This window comes from Dama dama, chromosome 22 (assembly GCF_033118175.1).
Source record: "Dama dama isolate Ldn47 chromosome 22, ASM3311817v1, whole genome shotgun sequence".
NCBI classification, from domain to species: domain Eukaryota; kingdom Metazoa; phylum Chordata; class Mammalia; order Artiodactyla; family Cervidae; genus Dama; species Dama dama.
The window spans coordinates 9253105-9269771 of record NC_083702.1 but is presented as its reverse complement, the minus strand read 5'-3'; the positions used below and the strand labels follow the sequence as shown (position 1 = coordinate 9269771).

General features: G+C 49.8%; 2 protein-coding genes across 3 annotated transcripts; both read left to right on the top strand.

The window, feature by feature from the left end:
- The first annotated feature begins 5024 nt into the window (after window positions 1-5024).
- MIEF1 (mitochondrial elongation factor 1) lies at window positions 5025-11955 on the top strand. 2 transcript variants are annotated; one of them, XM_061124495.1, is made up of 5 exons: window positions 5025-5168; window positions 6556-6733; window positions 6932-7194; window positions 7719-8426; window positions 9401-11955. In XM_061124495.1, exons 1-5 carry the CDS (start codon window positions 5025-5027, stop codon window positions 9695-9697), a joined length of 1590 nt encoding a protein of 529 aa, XP_060980478.1. In that variant the 3' UTR covers window positions 9698-11955. The 2 variants fall into 2 exon arrangements, with proteins under 2 accessions (XP_060980478.1, XP_060980477.1); XM_061124494.1 differs by having other exon boundaries at window positions 7719-11955.
- A 2354-nt stretch (window positions 11956-14309) lies between these two features.
- Window positions 14310-16412, top strand: ATF4 (activating transcription factor 4). The gene is made up of 3 exons (XM_061124493.1): window positions 14310-14504; window positions 15084-15404; window positions 15498-16412. Exons 2-3 carry the CDS (start codon window positions 15179-15181, stop codon window positions 16331-16333), a joined length of 1062 nt encoding a protein of 353 aa, XP_060980476.1. The 5' UTR covers window positions 14310-14504; window positions 15084-15178; the 3' UTR covers window positions 16334-16412.
- Window positions 16413-16667: the final 255 nt, after the last annotated feature.

The following is a 16667-nucleotide window of genomic DNA, read 5'->3' as shown; positions in this document are numbered from 1 at the left end:
TGCAGGCAGATTCTTTACCAACTGAGCCACCAGGGAAGCTGTAAACATAACTATACTCTGTTTCAAAAGTCTCTAAAGCAAGCATAGTGTCCAGACCTCAGAGGACTGCCTTCCTGGCATTGCTGCTAACAACTGTGGGATTTAGGGCAAATCACTCAATCTGTCTAGGCCTCCATTTCCTCATTTGTAGATGAAATGGCATCCCACTCCAGTATTCTTGCCTGGAAAATTCCATGGACAGAGGAGCTTGGCGGGCTACAGTGGGGTTGCAAAGAGGACATGACTGAGCACCACCACCAAGATAGTACCTACTTCTTCAGCTTATTGTAAGAATTAGAAAATGCACACAGAGTACTTTAATAGTTCTTGGCCAGTGGTATGTGAGCTATGTTTCCTCTCATGCCAGTGTTATCAGCAAGTTCCACTGTAACCTGATGATTGTATTTAATTCAGCAACTTTCCCAAAGGGCCTGCCCTGGCATCATGGTAGGCTCTGAGGTGGTGATGAACGATGTGGCCCATCTAGGGACAGGTCTGATGTGGCGATTCGCAGGAGGTAGCTCTGGACTAGAAGTGGGTCAAGAGCTTATAGACGGGAAAGGGGCCAAAACGACTTGGAGAGCGGGGCGGGGGGGCGGGAAATCACAGATAGGTATAGAAAAGAGGACATTGGAGGTCTGCCTCAAACAAAAAGTAGAAGCAAATCGGGCAGATAGGCAAGAATGAGCAAGTGAGGAGGTGAAAACCACATTTTGTAGTCTGGAAACTTGAGTCTGGAGTAGCTCGAATTGTGTACCTGTAAGGCAGGTGACTGGAATTGAGACTGAGCCAGATCTGGAAGGACATCGAATCTCCTGTTGAGGAAGTCGTGATATCTGATGGGCGGTGGTGGGCACCACAGCTTTGTCAGCCGGGGAGTGTGGATTAGGGGTCAGGGCAGTGGCAGCATGCAGAATAAATTGGTGAGAGGCCCCAAAGCGGGTGAATCTGAGCAGATGAGTGGAGGGACTGAGGCGGTGGGGTGGCTGCATGTAGGTGCAATGTGGGCAGCAGGGGACTTTACCAAGTGGGGGCTGGTGCAGCAGGAGGAGTGAGTGAAGGATGACTTTGAGGTGGAAGGCATGCCAGCTGGGTGGAGGGTACTGTTTTCAACAGAGGGAAGGCAGGAGGAGCCTTGTGTAATGGTTTTGGGTTCTCCTCAGCCAGTGGGTTGATTGGCAGACCTGCCTTTGGGAGTAAAGGGCAGGTGGTACGTGATGCCCACGAGGGCCTGCCTGCATAGGGAAAGCGGAAGTGAGTACTGAAGATTTTGTGTTCAGAGTCTATTTTGAGTGTGAATCGGGTTACAGGTTGCTGCCACTCAGTTCAGTTCAGTTCAGTTCAGTCGCTCAGTCGTGTCTGACTCTTTGCGACCCCATGAACCGCAGCACGCCAGGCCTCCCTGTCCATCACAAACTCCCAGAGTCTACTCAAACCCATGCCCGTTGAGTCAGTGCCACTACCTCCTCCAAAAAACAAACAAACAAAAAGCCATAGAATTAGTAGCTCATTGGTGGAACAGATGCGTCAAGTCCCGTCTGTCAAGTACTGCTGGCCCTGGGGGCAGTGAATGAGCCAGAATGCCCCTGGGGCATATGGTCTAGTGGTGCGTGGAGAGCAGATGGGTACAAGGTGGGGCTGCAGGCTGTTTGGGACTCCTCTAACCTGCACCCCAGCACCATGAGCTCTAGGTTCAACTCGTGACTGCACAGCTTACTCACATGGTGACCTTGGGTCAGTTACCTAACCTCTGCCTCAGTTTCTTCATCTGACAGTGGGAGATAACAATGTGACTGACCTCATGGGATTGTCATGAAGAGTAAGAGAGCAAAGAGGGGGAAAAATGCCCAGCACATGGTACATGCTCAATGTGTGTTAGTTCTTATCATGCATACTTAAGCCAGGTAATGTTTAGTTTGAATCATAAGACTTTTTCAAGTAAAAGAAGTTGGAATGTTCAGAGTTCTGTGCTGTCATCCTAGGAAGTCACAGGGCCACTGTTACTCATCACCCCCACTGCCAGTACACGGGGTGGTAGTATGTCCATTCCCATTCTTGTATCTGAGGAGACAGATTAAACACCTTGTCTGAAATGTTAACAGAGTTCACATTCTTCATCCTCAGCCCTGCCCGCCGGGACAGTGGTTCCTCCTCTTTTTTTAAATACTGTAACTATTTGTACATGTACAATTGCGTGGTGTTAAGAATATTCATCTTGTGATATAACAGATCTCCAGAGCTTTTTCATCTTGTAAAACTGAAACTAAACCCCAGGGCTCCTTCCTAATTGCGCAAGGACCCAGGCTCCTTCCCCCTTGTTAGGCAGAGCTCCTGCCCCTCATCGGCTCCCAGCTAGCAGAGCACGGCCTGAGTGGAGGGTATACTGTGGATAAGCAGTTTCAACTAGAACAGGTTGAGTTCAGTTTTAGAATAGAAACTCTGATCTCCCTGGGGGAGCTTGTGGGTGTTGGCTCTTCTTGCTGGTCGCTAGGTCGTCAGCACCACCTGGTCCTTGGATGGGGCAGGGAATATACTGCACTGGTGTAGAAAAGCCTTTTCCCAAGTCTGCTCAACATAATATTTTTGGTCTCAATCCCAGGATGGCAGCAGTGTGGGTTTCAGAGACCGTTCCTGGCTCCATCTCAGAAGGTGAAATGGACCTCACAGGACAGTCTGGATTGCTGAGTGCCTTCTGAAACGTGACCTTTGTCCTGTGGATGGAAACTGTAAAAGACTTAATGATAGCCCACATTTGTAGAGTCCTTTTACAGATTATAAAATGTTCACGTACAGTATTTTAGTAGCTATGTTGTCCTCACTACAACCCTGTGATTTAGGCCATGCAGGCGTCATTATCCCCTTTACATAGCTGAGGGGTTGAGTAACTCATTTGTGGTCACCCAGCTAATTAGTCAGGGCTCAGTGGCAGGTTCTCAAGATTTCTGACTCTAAAATCCAGCCTCTTCTGTCATGCCACCTCACTGCCTCGTTCTCACCAGCCATCAGAGGGTCAAGGACTAAATGGCCCAGAGAGGCTCCTTCCAGCTGCTGCGCAGAGGGGAGCTGGGCCCTTCTTGCTCTGCTGTATCACATGCAAGGATCATTTAGGAGATGGTTCTCCCTATTGTAAATACATCCCTAAAGAGCCTTTTGTTTTAAAAGAAATAAAACAGTGGTTGGAATAGAAAATGGTAACCTGCTCCATTATTCTTGCCAAGAAAATTCCATGGACAGAGGAACCTGGCAGGCTACAGTCCATGGGGTTGCAGAGTCAGACATGACTGAGCACACACACAAAACAGTGGTCATCAATATGTATGGGGAACTGTACCTGTCAACTTTGTCCTGATTATATTTGTTTGCTTTGGGGACATTTATGTCCCATCTCTCTCGGTGGCTGCTGGAGGGACGATGACGCTAGAGTTCTTGCCTGACCCCACCTGCAAATACAGAGCTTCTCTCTTCTCAGCCTTGCTTGCTCTGAGCATTTGAAGTGGGAGTGTATTTATTTAATTTGGCCAAGTAGTTTCTCATTCTGTCCCTGAACCTGAAGCGTCTACTAACTGCAAAAGGTAGAAAAGAGAACAGAAAAGTGGCAACTAAATTCTAGTTAGAAAAAAGTAATACTTGACTGCAACTCTTGCTGAAATAAGTAGAGTCAGAAATACTCCTTGTTGATGAGGGAGGCACGAAGCATGAGATGTGAGATGAGTAGTACTCGGCTGTAAGGGTATTAGAAAGTGTCCTTCACACTGGACAGTGCAGCAGGGATCTTGTCTCTCTCTCCTCCCATTGCGGGTATGCGGGTGAATGGTACACAACTGTTTATAGTTAGTTCCTGGGATACAGGACACGGGAGGTAGAAGAGAGAAGCAGTATGAAGCGCCGTGTTCAGATCCGAACCGCTTTGCCATCCTTCATCTGGGTTGGGCCCAGGGTTTTAAGTCCATGGGAAATGGGTTTTTTGGGGGATGAGGGGAACGTCAGTCATGATGACCCCGTTGTTGCCAGGGAACAAAGGTGAGCTCACCCCACGTGAACACTGTACGGAGGCCAGCCTCTTCTGCATTGCGCCTGTGAACTCCACTCGGGTGACCACGTTTTTAGTTCATTTTTCAGGTGCATGTGAGCAGGTGGATTTTTTTGTTTTCCAGTTAACAGCTCAGTCTCCAGCGACTGTTGTGTTTATTCTGTCTCTGTCCCAGTGCTAGGCTCACCTGAGCTTCTCGTGGTCCCTCTGCACACTCTCCCCAAGAAACAGCATTTGTCAAGTGGGACTGTCCACAGAGAGTTCTTTTCTTCTTTGGCCCTTCCTCACACATGGACTTGTAGTTATGTCTTCGTGCGCCAGGGTATTCAGTCCATGTCGTGTTGTTACCGTTATTGGCAGGATGTTCGAAGAACAGGAACAGTTTGATCTGGGCAAGGGCAGACATGACAGAGGAGGAAAAGCATCATGCTAGGAGTTGCGTGTTGTGCACATGGCTCCGTCATTCCTTTTCTCTGAGACCTCTGACAGGTCACCTCCCTATGTGTGAGGTGATGTGATGGGACTAGATGGGCCGCATCTAATTAAATTAGACCTTCTCTGATCTGACTTTCCACAAGCAGTGGCCAGAGGATCAAAGCACTATCTGCACTACAGTGTTGGGAAAGGGTCCGGAGGATTGTGTTGCATGGTGGGGTCTTCACTCTAATACAAGGAAGGGTTGACCGTGAGCTTAGTGCTCTGTATAATCTCAGTTGATAGGTGGGGTGGTTTTCCCATAACTAGCATGATCATTTCCTCCGACTGCATCCAGCTACCTCAAGGACATGCTACCTCCCTCCTGGCCCTCGAGCGTGGAGTGCTGGAGTCAGGAGGATTTGGTTTGCTGGAACTCAAGAGTACCCTGGACTAGCCTGAAGCGGGAGGGAGGAGGCGGCCTGGTCCTCAGGGTCACATGTGGTGACAGCTGTGTTCTGCCTTCGTCCCCAGGTGCGCGATGGCAGGCTCTGGTGAGCGCAAAAGCAAGAAAGATGACAATGGCATCGGGACGGCCATCGATTTTGTGCTCTCCAACGCCCGGCTGGTGCTGGGGGTGGGAGGAGCAGCCATGCTTGGCATCGCTACGCTAGCAGTTAAGCGGGTAAGTGCACTCAGCTCAGGCCAGACGTTAGCGAGCTGGTGAGGCTGCCAAGTAGAGCTGACCTAGAATAATACCGTGATACTGCTAATGGGAATGTAACGTGGCAATTTGACATTATTAGACAAGACCTTAAGAGAATTAAGTAAATGTGCTTCTAGGATTTGTAAATACAAAGAAAGAAGTTTATCCCAGGGTTAAATTGCAAATAACCAAAATAGCCTTCTGTGACCACCTTACTTAAAATAGCACCCTCACCACACATATATTTCCTATTTCCCTTTCCTGCTTTACTCTTAACACCTGTATCTGCATGCTTTAGCTTGTTGATTATGTATTGCTTAAATCCCTATACTTAAGTGCAGACTCCACGAGGGCAGGAATTGGGTCAGGAAACTGCTTTATTTTGTGTACCTAGAACAGTGCCTGGCACAGAGTAGCCATTCAGTGATGTGTAAATAAATGGATCGGTGTTTGACATTACGGTGCATTGATAAGGTACAGTGTTGTATCATCAGAAATTGTACCATATTGTTCAACCCTGATTCATTCTCAGTGATATGGGGAGTGATAAAAATGGCAAGTAAAAAATCAGTTTTTCAAGGTATATATAGAGGAAGATGCTAACTATATAAATACATATTTCCAGGAAGAAATGTACCAAAATATTAATAGTTATCTTCTGGTGTGACTTCCCTGGTGGCTCAGGCAGTAAAGAGTCCACCTGCAATGCAGGAGACCTGGGTTCGATCTCTGGGTTGGGAAGATCTGGAGGAGGAAATGGCAACCCCCTCCAGTATTTTCGCCTGGGGAATCCCTTGGACAGAAAAGCCTGGCGGGATACAGTCCATGGGGTCACAAAGAGGCGGACACGACTGAGCGACTGAGCACACAGCACAGCACTCAAGTCTGCCAGACCGCCGTGTCCCGAAGTGGGTACTGCTGGGCTTGGGAAGGCTGAGCCCCGAAGCACCGGCGGGGCCTGACTCAGGTGGCGGCCGCTCCTCTGGGGTCAGGCTGGTGCCTGTACCCCCAGGACGGAGAGGTGGCCCTGTGGATAAGCCCAGCAGGGGCACAGGTCTGACCCACGCTGGGGAAGCCCTGTGGCCTGGGTGGAGGAGGGGGTGTCCCCGAGTCACCCAGCAGGCTTTTATGAATAGAACTAGCAGAAATTCTGAGTTTTTTTTTCTAGGTTGTGACATTATGAATAAATGTGTTTCTTACTTATTTATATGATTTAGTATTTCCTGAGCGTTTCTGTGTGGAGCAAAGCATTCCATAATATAGAATAAAACGACGTTATTGAAAAGTAGTAGTGGAACTCATTAAGGCAGAACTGGTGGGAAGCAGGAAAGAAGGTCCACATGCTGGGTCCTCTCTGCTCTTTCAGATGTACGACAGGGCGATCAGCGCCCCCACCAGCCCCACCCGCCTGAGCCATTCAGGGAAAAGGAGCTGGGAGGAACCAAACTGGATGGGCTCTCCCCGACTGCTCAACAAGGACATGAAGGCAGGCCTGAGCAGGTCCCTGCAGGCTCTTCCCACAGGCTCCTCTGCCTTTGACACAGGTGAGGAAGGCTGTTACCCTCTGGGACTCACCTTGGGCTCTCAGTGTTACTCTTGCCCTCAACACGTTTCTTAAGGACACACGCGCCAGGCTCCATGCTGGCCTTTTGTGCTAAGCCCTTCTTCTCTCTGGGGCTGAGGCGGCTGTGGATGAGCAAGCACGGGATGAGCTCACGGGCCTCTCTCTCTTGCCTTGGCAGATACATTCTGCCCGCCCCGGCCCAAGCCATTGACCAGGAAGGGCCAGGTAGACTTGAAGAAGTCACGACTCCGCATGTCCCTGCAGGAGAAACTTCTCACTTACTACCGGAACCGGGCGGCCATCCCTGCCGGCGAGCAGGCTCGGGCCAAGCAAGCTGCTGTGGACATATGTGCCGAGCTCCGGAGCTTCCTGCGGGCCAAGTTGCCTGACATGCCACTTCGGGACATGTACCTGAGTGGCAGCCTCTATGATGACCTGCAGGTAACCAGGGGGTGCTTACAAAGGGTAGGGTGGTTCTGACCACGATGCTTCTCAATAGTGCCATTGGGGCAGAAGATCAGTGTCCCAGGCTTGCCAAAAAAGATTTGTCTTACTGCTTCTGAATTCTGCACATTGTGGTAGCATTTGATCCCTGCCTTTAATTCGTTTTCAGTCATAAAACTTCCAGGAAGCTGTTAAGAGGCTTCCTCCTTTCTTATTGTCCCAGTTTCTCCTTCCTGGCTTTCTGTCTTCTGGGATCTTGAAGGCATGGAGGATGTCATGTACTTCTGGATCCAGAGACAGTGGGGTGTGTGGAACTAGCACAGGCTCTAATGTCTAACAGACCTGGATTTAAGTCCTCACTCTGAATTGATGTGGTCATGTGCAAGAATTTTTAGTTTCTTTTTTTTGCTGGGTGGGGGTGGTCATGGTGGGGATACAAGATGGTGGGACCTGTGTTTGGGGAAACTTGTCTCTTGAGGAGATGAGGGTCCCTCAAACCTGTTTTAATTTTGCTCCAACAGGTGGTGACAGCTGACCACATCCAACTAATCGTGCCCCTTGTGTTGGAGCCAAACCTGTGGTCATGTATTCCCGGGGAGGATACCATCATGAACGTCCCTGGCTTCTTTCTAGTTCGCCGGGAGAACCCAGAGTATTTTCCTCGTGGTAGCAGTTACTGGGACCGCTGTGTAGTAGGGGGCTACCTTTCTCCGAAGACGGTGGCAGACACGTTCGAAAAAGTAGTGGCTGGCTCCATCAACTGGCCAGCCATCGGGTCCCTCTTGGACTATGTGATTCGACCAGCCCCGCCCCCAGAGGCCCTGACTCTGGAAGTGCAGTATGAGCGCGACAAGCACCTCGTCATTGACTTCCTGCCATCAGTGACCCTTGGTGACACTGTCTTGGTGGCCAAACCACACCGGCTAGCCCAGTACGACAACCTGTGGCGGCTGAGCCTGCGTCCCGCCGAGACGGCGCGCCTGCGAGCCCTGGACCAGGCTGACTCGGGCTGCCGCTCCCTGTGCCTCAAGATCCTCAAGGCCATATGCAAGTCCACTCCAGCCCTGGGCCGCCTCACTGCCAGCCAGCTCACCAATGTCATCCTCCACTTGGCCCAGGAGGAGGCTGACTGGTCTCCGGACGTGCTGGCCGACCGCTTTCTGCAGGCCTTGAGGGGGCTCATCAGCCACTTAGAGGCCGGCGTTCTGCCCAGTGTCCTGAACCCTAAGGTGAACTTACTTGCAGAGCTCACCCCCGAGGAAATAGACGAATTGGGATACACACTCTATTGCTCGTTGTCCGAGCCGGAGGTGCTGCTGCAGACGTAGGGCAGGTGAAGGCCGAAGCAGGTGTCGGATGCTCAGGCCCCTGATTCTCCGTTAGAAACACTTGGCTGCATAGTTGGTGCCTCACAGGGTCCCTGGGTGCCGCCTGTCTTGCCGGTCATCACCCTGGTTACTTTATGCTGATGAGAATGACATATCTGTCTCCTCTTTTCTCACCAACCCTTTCGATTTTTGTCATCAGACACTGTGCTCCCTACTCTTCCCCTCCCCCCTGCTCCAGGCTAATTTTCCTTGAATGAATTGAGAAGGTGGAGCCCTGGCCTGAGCTGTGGCAACCACTTGGTATTTTGCATCTTGGCCTAGGTCTGTCGTGTCGGCTGTGCCGCCTGCCCCTTTTTGGTGTCTGCTCTGTCTCTCCCACCTGTTCACATCTTTGTTGCTTTTTTCTTCCTGGAGCATATCTGCCTAATTAAGATGTTGCCTTGCAGTCGACTGTCACTGAAGTTAGGATTGCATGTTTCAAACTCAACTCTGCAGAGAGTGCTCAGACAGTATTTAGGATTTCCGGGGATAACGCTGGTGGAAAAGCTGGTCTTTGACCTAAGTTCCTGGAAAAAAGAAGCCCACCCCCCACCTCTTGACCAATTCATATCCAGAAGGACCGAGAAGGTCTGCTGGGTACACTGTTGGCTGCCGCACATGGAAATGAGGGCTCACGATAAACTGGATACAGAGTTATTCAGAAATTGTGTTTCTTAGTGGCCATCAGTGGGAGTGCAGAGTGGGGGAACCTGGAGGTGGTAGTGGGGTCTGTGTGCATGATGTCTGTGCCTCACCTGGGGCTGGTCACACCCAGCACCGCTTCGTGAAGATGTCAGATGCTGCTGTTGGCCCCTCCCTGCTGTATTGCTAATGAGGACAAGGCCTTTAAGAACACAGTCTTAGTGCTTGAGGTTGACAGGCAGCTGAACATTAATGACCACATTCCCGTCAGGCCTGCCTTTCTTGGATATTGCCTTAGAGCAAGAACAGGTCCAACAGCCAGCCCTTCGATCCCCAGGGTGTGCCATAGGAACGTGAGGGAGTGTCTGCCTAACTCTGCAGGCATCGCCAGAGGCCAGAGGGCAGGCAGACATGCACAGACCTCTTCCCTCCATCCTCTCACCCAGCACCTGGGGAGATCAGTGCTACCCAGGAAGAAAGCACATGGCTAGAACACATGAGAGGGACGTGGGTACTTCCCACATTCCTTCTTGTTTCCTGCTGCTAAAATTGCACTATTTATTGCAATGTAAAAAGTATCTTGAGAGTGGGGAGGAATATTTAATATACAATGTCAGTGCATCTTGTTTAGTGTTTTTTTTTTTTCCTGTTTGTGGCAGGAGGCTGATGATAATTCTATTTCTGATCTGCCCATCCAGTATTTTGTTCTCCCATCAAATCTTTTTATTACTACCTCCCCATCAATGAGATTCTGGTGAAGCTCTTTGCAGCTGTCTCATTCCTTTCCAATGACAGCGACATGAAGTGACCCTTTAAATAGCATTGAAACCTTAGCTTCCCTTTGAATTTAAGGTAGAGACTCCTGTCCCCTTTTTTGTCATGGTTTAGTAGGTTGAGCAGTAGGATTAATGTTGGCTATATTTAGAGACTCTTCCTGTCTCTTCTCTTACATACATGCAAAGGCTCCCTAAAATGGTTCAGTTGTTTCCTCTGTATCAAGACGTTGAGAGAGAATGAAAAACTGACAGCCCAGAACCCTGAGAGGTTCTCCATCTTGGCTGTTCATCAGAGTCAAACTGGGAGTTTAAAATGCTCTGTATGCCTGAGTCCCATCCTGGGTGACTGGTGTAGAGCGTGTGGGGTGGAGCCAAGCACTGATGCACCCATCTGCTGTCATTAGAAGAAAAGGTAGGGCTATGAGTGTTTGAAAAGCATTCCTTCTTGTTTTTCTTCATTCAGAGAAGGGATCTGGTTTTCCCATTTGGATATTAGAAAACCTGGAATTTTCCCAAGCAGGTGTCTCTGACCAAATTCTATGTAAGACATTGGATGAAGACTCAAAAAAACAAAAGACTTTATTTTTTTTTAAACAAAAGACTTTAAAAGACCAAATCCCAAATCATCTAAGCCAAGTGTAATTGTGATTTGAGTTTATCTCTGAGCATCTTTCTGCAGGCAGCTCTGTCTCTTACCTGTTTTCACAAAACCAAAACGCCTAACTCTGCCATTTCACAAGCAAGAATCTCTTAGCAGTCCTCAGAACTAGAAGCAGTGGGAATTCTTGACTCTAGTCCTGGTGAGTTTGCTGACAGATGGGGCAAGTCCCATCATCACATGTGGATGACAGTTCAGTGCTTTTGAGATTCTTGGATGGAGGAGGGGACCCCCCCCTACACACACATTTTTTTTTTTTTTTTTTTTTTTCATCTTTGGGGAAAGACATAGGGCCTTTTCCCACCTTTCTACCCTGTAACTCTCACCTTTGCCTGAAGTAACAGCATCTGCTTTTACCCCATTTGGAAATTTTTTTGCAACATCTAGGTTAGCAAACCACAGTTAGCTTAATGCTTGAAAAAAGACTCATCATCTCAAAAACCCAATCAATTCCAAAGTGTATTTTGGTTTTCCCTGTTGCCCCTTCCTAAAACATGAGTTCAATACCAAGTACTTTATACTCTTGGTTGTGACTTTTTGTTTTCCCAAATAAAAAAATAAGTGAAGCTCATGTTTGGAAAAATTGTGTTGTGAGACCTATAATCTTTCCTCCTGGGCTCAGCCCCTGTGGTCCTCCTGTTCATATTCTTGATTGGCTGGTTTGCTCCCTGGTACTTCACTCAAGTTGAGAACGCACGTGATTTTGATGAGGAATCAGCTTTGGGATCAAGAGGCCCTGGAGAGGGTCAGGGGTGGGGTTGTGTGAGCAGGGATCCCTGCCATGTGTCCAGAGGCTCTGCTGTGGCAATCTTTGAGACTATGACCCTGGCCGAGAACTGCTCTCACAGGACGTGTTAGAATCCTGACCTTTGCGCCGAAGCTTAAAGCCAGAGACTGGTAAGAGGACGTAGGACTAGAGTTGTGAGGCTGTAGCCCTTGTAGATAGACTTAGCTGATTCGAAGAGGCCAAAATACCAGAGGTGTGTGTTCTGGGGTTAACTGTATACAGTGTGTTGTTTACCTTTCCATTACAGTCACCTCATGCTCTCTATTCTTCACCCCTGAGGCCAAGTTCACAACCTGCCTTCCAGTCATCTGCCTGCCCTTCAATAAGAGGTCAATATGTCTGGCAGATAGGTTTGGAACCCATCACCAGTCTTTTCTGTCTGTCTCGGCTAGGTCCCGAGAGAAGCAGTTTTGCCCTGAGACCCAGACAACTATTATCCTTTTTCTCCCTGAGGGAGGAAATAAAGCCGGGGAACGTGCTGTCTCTTTACAGCATGGGAAAACGAAAATAAAGTTTCCAACAGCTTTGGCTTCTGTGTGTGGTATGAAACATTTTCCTAAAGGAGTGGGACTGGTTTTCCATTTGCAGGTAGGAGAAACTGAACTGGGTTACCATAAAGGAGAGGATGGGACGACCTGCCACTGGAGACATTCTCCCACCCCTCCAGTGTCACCCTGGAGCAGGATTACTTTAATTCTCAGCCGTGGATATGGTCATCTGTCAAGAAGCACTGACAGTTCCCTCCATAGAGAAAATGGAGGACATTTCCCCCAGGGTCCTTGGTTACACCTTTGGAAGACTTCAGTGGCTCGGGGGTTCTGTCTTTGCTCAGAAAGACTAGATGCCTTATGTATGTCCAGATGTTTGTGATTCCTCAAGGGGAAGAAAAACCGCATCTAGTATGCTGTGCCTATACCAGTTGTTCATAGTTGTTGATTTCATCTCTGTGAGTAATAGTCCTCTGAGGAAGCAGGAGATGGAGATGGCTAGATGGCATCACCAACTCTATGGACATGAGTTTGAGTAAACAACGGGAGTTAGTGATGGACAGGGAGGCCTGGCGTGCTGAGATTCATGGGGTCGCAAAGAGTCGTACACGACTGAGCGACTGAATTGAACTGAGGAAGCAGGATGATGTAATGGAGATGGGGACAGGGGACCTGGGAGGTTCAGAAGACCTTAGTTCTAATCATAGTAGTAATAGGAACTATTTATCTTCTTTGACTTCATTTGACTTCATTCTAAGCATACTCATCATGAGCCTCATCTTACAGACCAGGAAGCTGCAATTCAGCAAGGGTAACGCACTCAACCAAAACGTCTCCACTAATAAACAGACTAGCCATATTTGGGGATATTTGCCCCTAAAAATCTCTCAACTCCTACCTCACACTGCCTCCACGGGGCAAAAACACTTCATCCCTTTAGTCCTCAGTTTATCACTGAAAAGAAATTGTTAGGCTAGACTGAAATCAAGTCAATGAATCGTCAGTAGTCACGGAGGACAGTGCTCCCCCAATTTTTCATATCACAGTCTTCAAAAGAATAATATTTGTAGAGCCCACTTAAGTGGATGGAAGCAAAAACTCAAGGTTTCCACCTCTACAGGGCCAGACAAGGGGGTTGAGAGGTGGTGGAGGGCTTTCTCACCACCTAGCAGAGACTGCAAGTTGCAGATCCCGACATGGACGGCGGCTTCCAAACACAAACTACCGCAATTGGGCATTAGGAGGACTTGCTGGGAAGCGACTGTGCCTAGTAGTAACAGCGGAGGGAGATAAATGAAACTACCCGAGACAGCAGCTTAGTAAAATCTCTCTTTGTTCTTAGCGGAACTGAACCTACATAAACCGAAAGAAATCCCCCCTGTAACAGAATAGTAGATTTATATTTTAGCAAAATGGATTATGTAAAAATACATTGGGCATTTTGGGGATTATGCATCCCCTCGACTTTTATAGTCAAGAGTAGGGACGCGGAGCTGGCCTTTGATGGTAGGTGGGTACAGAAAAGGCGATTCGACTGACGTCATCAGCCAACCTTTTCAATTATTGAAGGGCTTGCAGTCCTCAGTATTTTGCAAGTGTCTGCATGAAAACGACACTCTGTGAAAAACGCACACACGAAATGACACTTCCTTTTGCCTAGTTTTGTCTTCGGGCCTGAAACTGGTCGCTAGATAGGGGCTTCACTGAGAGCGGCAGGAAAGGACTGCAAGGCCGGGACCTAGCGCCATTATCTGGGACGCACTAGGCGAGGGCTGCCCCAGGCAATCATGACCGGCTCCGGGCGGACCGGCAAGAGAAAAACAATTCAAAGCGTTACATTACCACAGAAAAAAGCGAGTGGGCGACAGAGCTAGACGGCGGGAACCTCACCGGCCGCTCCGCCCCTTCCCGCGCAGATCAGGAGCTTGAGCCAATAGAAATTGGAGATATATATGACTCACTGTGCCTGACCAATCATCTCGACGCGCTCTCTCCTCCACTATCTCGCGCGAGAACCAGGAGACCGTCTACTTCACTATAAAAACCTTTCTTGGGATGAAAGACTTCTTTCTCCGCCCCTCGGGCCAAAGCCGGAAGTGAGTGTACGGATCCCTCCGCGCTCTCCGGCGGCGGCCTGGAGTTACTCTTTGATCTTAAAAGCCTTGTAAAGAAGTGCACTTTTTTTCCTGAAGCCGTAAATTAAAAAACTCATTCCTCCTTCACTTGTATTCCCTATACATAAAAGTTGGAGATTTGGAAACGGTTGGGGCGTCGGATAGATGATAATACGTGGGCGGGAGGCGCGAGTCACGTGACGGCGGCGGAAGGATGTGGTCTGTGATGCGTCCTCACAGAGGCAGAGTCTATAAAGGATCCGCGCTCGGCTGCTGCCGCCATTTTTTCTTCCTCCCGCCTATAGATGTAGTTCCTCCGGGCAAGTGCGCACCGTCTCTCCTCCCGCTCCCCCCAGGGTCCGCGGCCACCATGGCGCATTAGAGGCAGCAGTGCCTGCGGCAGCATCGGCCTTTGCAGCGGCGGCAGCAGCACCAGGCTCTGCAGCGGCAACCCCCCAGCGGCTTAAGCCATGGCGTAAGTACCAGGGAGGAGCCGCTCGGCTGGGCGCCCCCGGGTCGGTGAGGGGGTTTTCGCCTGTTTGGGCGCGGCCGACGGACTGGCGGCGTCGCCGAGGGGGAAGCGGTTTTACGAGCGCCTAGGACGCGTGACTCCTGCTTGGGTGTCCCCGAAACGCCGGCGCCCTTGTGTCGGGAGACAGCGGCGTTTTGCCTCGGAGCGAAGCCCTGGTCGGCCCCGGGCTCCCCGGAACCCACCGGAGTCCCACCTGGCGTCCCGCGAAACGTGGCAGCAAAGATGGCGGCGGGGCAGGGCGGCGGCCGCAGCTTGAGTCGGAGGGGCGTGGGCGGGGCCGGGCGGCTCGGGCCGGATTTGGACGCGAGGGTGGGGCGACTTCCTCTTGTGGCCGGTAGGGAAGGGCCGGGCGTCCATCTTGTGCGGTCTAATATAAGGGTGACACCATGGCCTTGGGGCCACGTGGTCCCTGTTTTCAACACGGAGTGGAGTTCTGTTTGGCCATCCTGCCTAATGGGTGAGAAGATGAAGTTCTCGGACCAGCTGATTTCTAATGGGACTCTGTTTCTAATCGCTATTCAGGCTTTTCACGGCATTCAGCAGCAGCCTTGCTGTAATCGACAAAGACACCTTCGAATTAAGCACATTCCTCGAATTAAGCATCAAAAGCTCGCAACATGGCCGAGATGAGTTTCCTGAGCAGCGAGGTGTTCGTGAGGGACTTCGTGTCCCCCTTCGACCCGTCGGGTTTGGGGGCTGAAGAGAGCTTAGGTCTCCTAGATGACTACCTGGAGGTGGCCAAGCACTTCAAACCTCATGGGTTCTCCTGCGACAAGGCTAAGGCAGGCTCCTCCGAATGGCTGGCTGTGGATGGGTTGGTCAGTTTCTCAGACAACAGCAAGGGTAAGAGGGATTTTTTTAAATTTCTTTGTGGGATCTGGTGATAGGGGCTCCTACATTTGATTCAAGTTTCTTCCAACTTTTTATGTTTTCCAGAGGATGCTTTCTCCGGGACAGATTGGATGGTGGAGAAAATGGATTTGAAGGAGTTTGATTTTAATGATACCCTGTTGAGTATGGATGACCTGGAAACCATGCCAGATGAGCTCTTGGCCACGTTGGATGACACGTGTGATCTCTTTGATCCCCTACTCCAGGAGACTAACAAGGAGCCCCCCCAGATAGTGAACCCAATTGGCCATCTTCCAGAAAGTTTACCAACAATTGACCAGGGTGCCCCCTTTACTTTCTTGCAACCTCTTCCCCCTTCCCCAGGGGCCCTTTCTTCCACTCCAGATCATTCCTTTAGTTTAGAGCTGTGCAGTGAAGTGGTTATCTCTGAAGGAGATAGCAAGCCAGACTCCACCACTGGCATTACTGTGATCCCTCAGTGCATAAAGGAGGAGGATGCCCCCTCAGATAATGATAGCGGCATCTGTATGAGCCCTGACTCCTCGCTGGGCTCTCCCCAGCATAGCCCCTCCACCTCCAGGGGCTCTCCAAATAAGAGCCTGCCATCTCCAGGTGCCCTCGGTGGCTCTTCCCGCCCCAAACCCTACGACCCTCCTGGAGAGAAGATGGTAGCAGCAAAAGTAAAGGGTGAGAAGCTAGACAAGAAGCTGAAGAAAATGGAGCAGAACAAGACAGCAGCCACTAGGTACCGCCAGAAGAAGAGGGCAGAACAGGAGGCGCTCACTGGTGAATGTAAAGAACTAGAAAAGAAGAATGAGGCTCTGAAAGAGAAGGCAGATTCCTTGGCCAAGGAGATCCAGTATCTTAAAGATCTAATAGAAGAGGTTCGCAAGGCAAGGGAGAAGAAAAGGGTCCCCTAGTTAGGGTAGTCAGGAGTATGTGCGCTTGTATATAGGAGGCTGAAGCTGTGTTTTAATAAATTATTTTGTAGTGAAAGTACTACTACACAGTCTGGTGTGTTGCCTCTGGTAAGAGTCCTAATGAGTCCCCCCAAAGTCTCAATTGCTGTGGGATTGGTTGTTAGTACTTAAATGCACAGTGAGATTTTTTTCCTGACACTGTTGGGCCATAAGTGAAGATTTTTTAATAACTGCTGTGCTGGGTCTTATCCCTGAGTAGGGATGGAGCCTGGACCCTCTGCATTCGGAGCAGGAGTTGGAACCTCTGGAACACCAGGGAAGCCCCAGGATGACT

Bases quoted from the DNA above. Each gene is read 5' to 3' on its own strand.
- MIEF1 (XM_061124495.1), top strand. From the start codon at position 5,025: ATGGCAGGCTCTGGTGAGCGCAAAAGCAAGAAAGATGACAATGGCATC. The intron at 5,169-6,555 runs GTAAGTGCACTC...CTGCTCTTTCAG, and splicing joins CTACGCTAGCAGTTAAGCGG to ATGTACGACAGGGCGATCAG. The intron at 6,734-6,931 runs GTGAGGAAGGCT...TTGCCTTGGCAG, and splicing joins CTCCTCTGCCTTTGACACAG to ATACATTCTGCCCGCCCCGG.
- ATF4 (XM_061124493.1), top strand. From the start codon at position 15,179: ATGGCCGAGATGAGTTTCCTGAGCAGCGAGGTGTTCGTGAGGGACTTC. The intron at 15,405-15,497 runs GTAAGAGGGATT...TATGTTTTCCAG, and splicing joins TTTCTCAGACAACAGCAAGG to AGGATGCTTTCTCCGGGACA.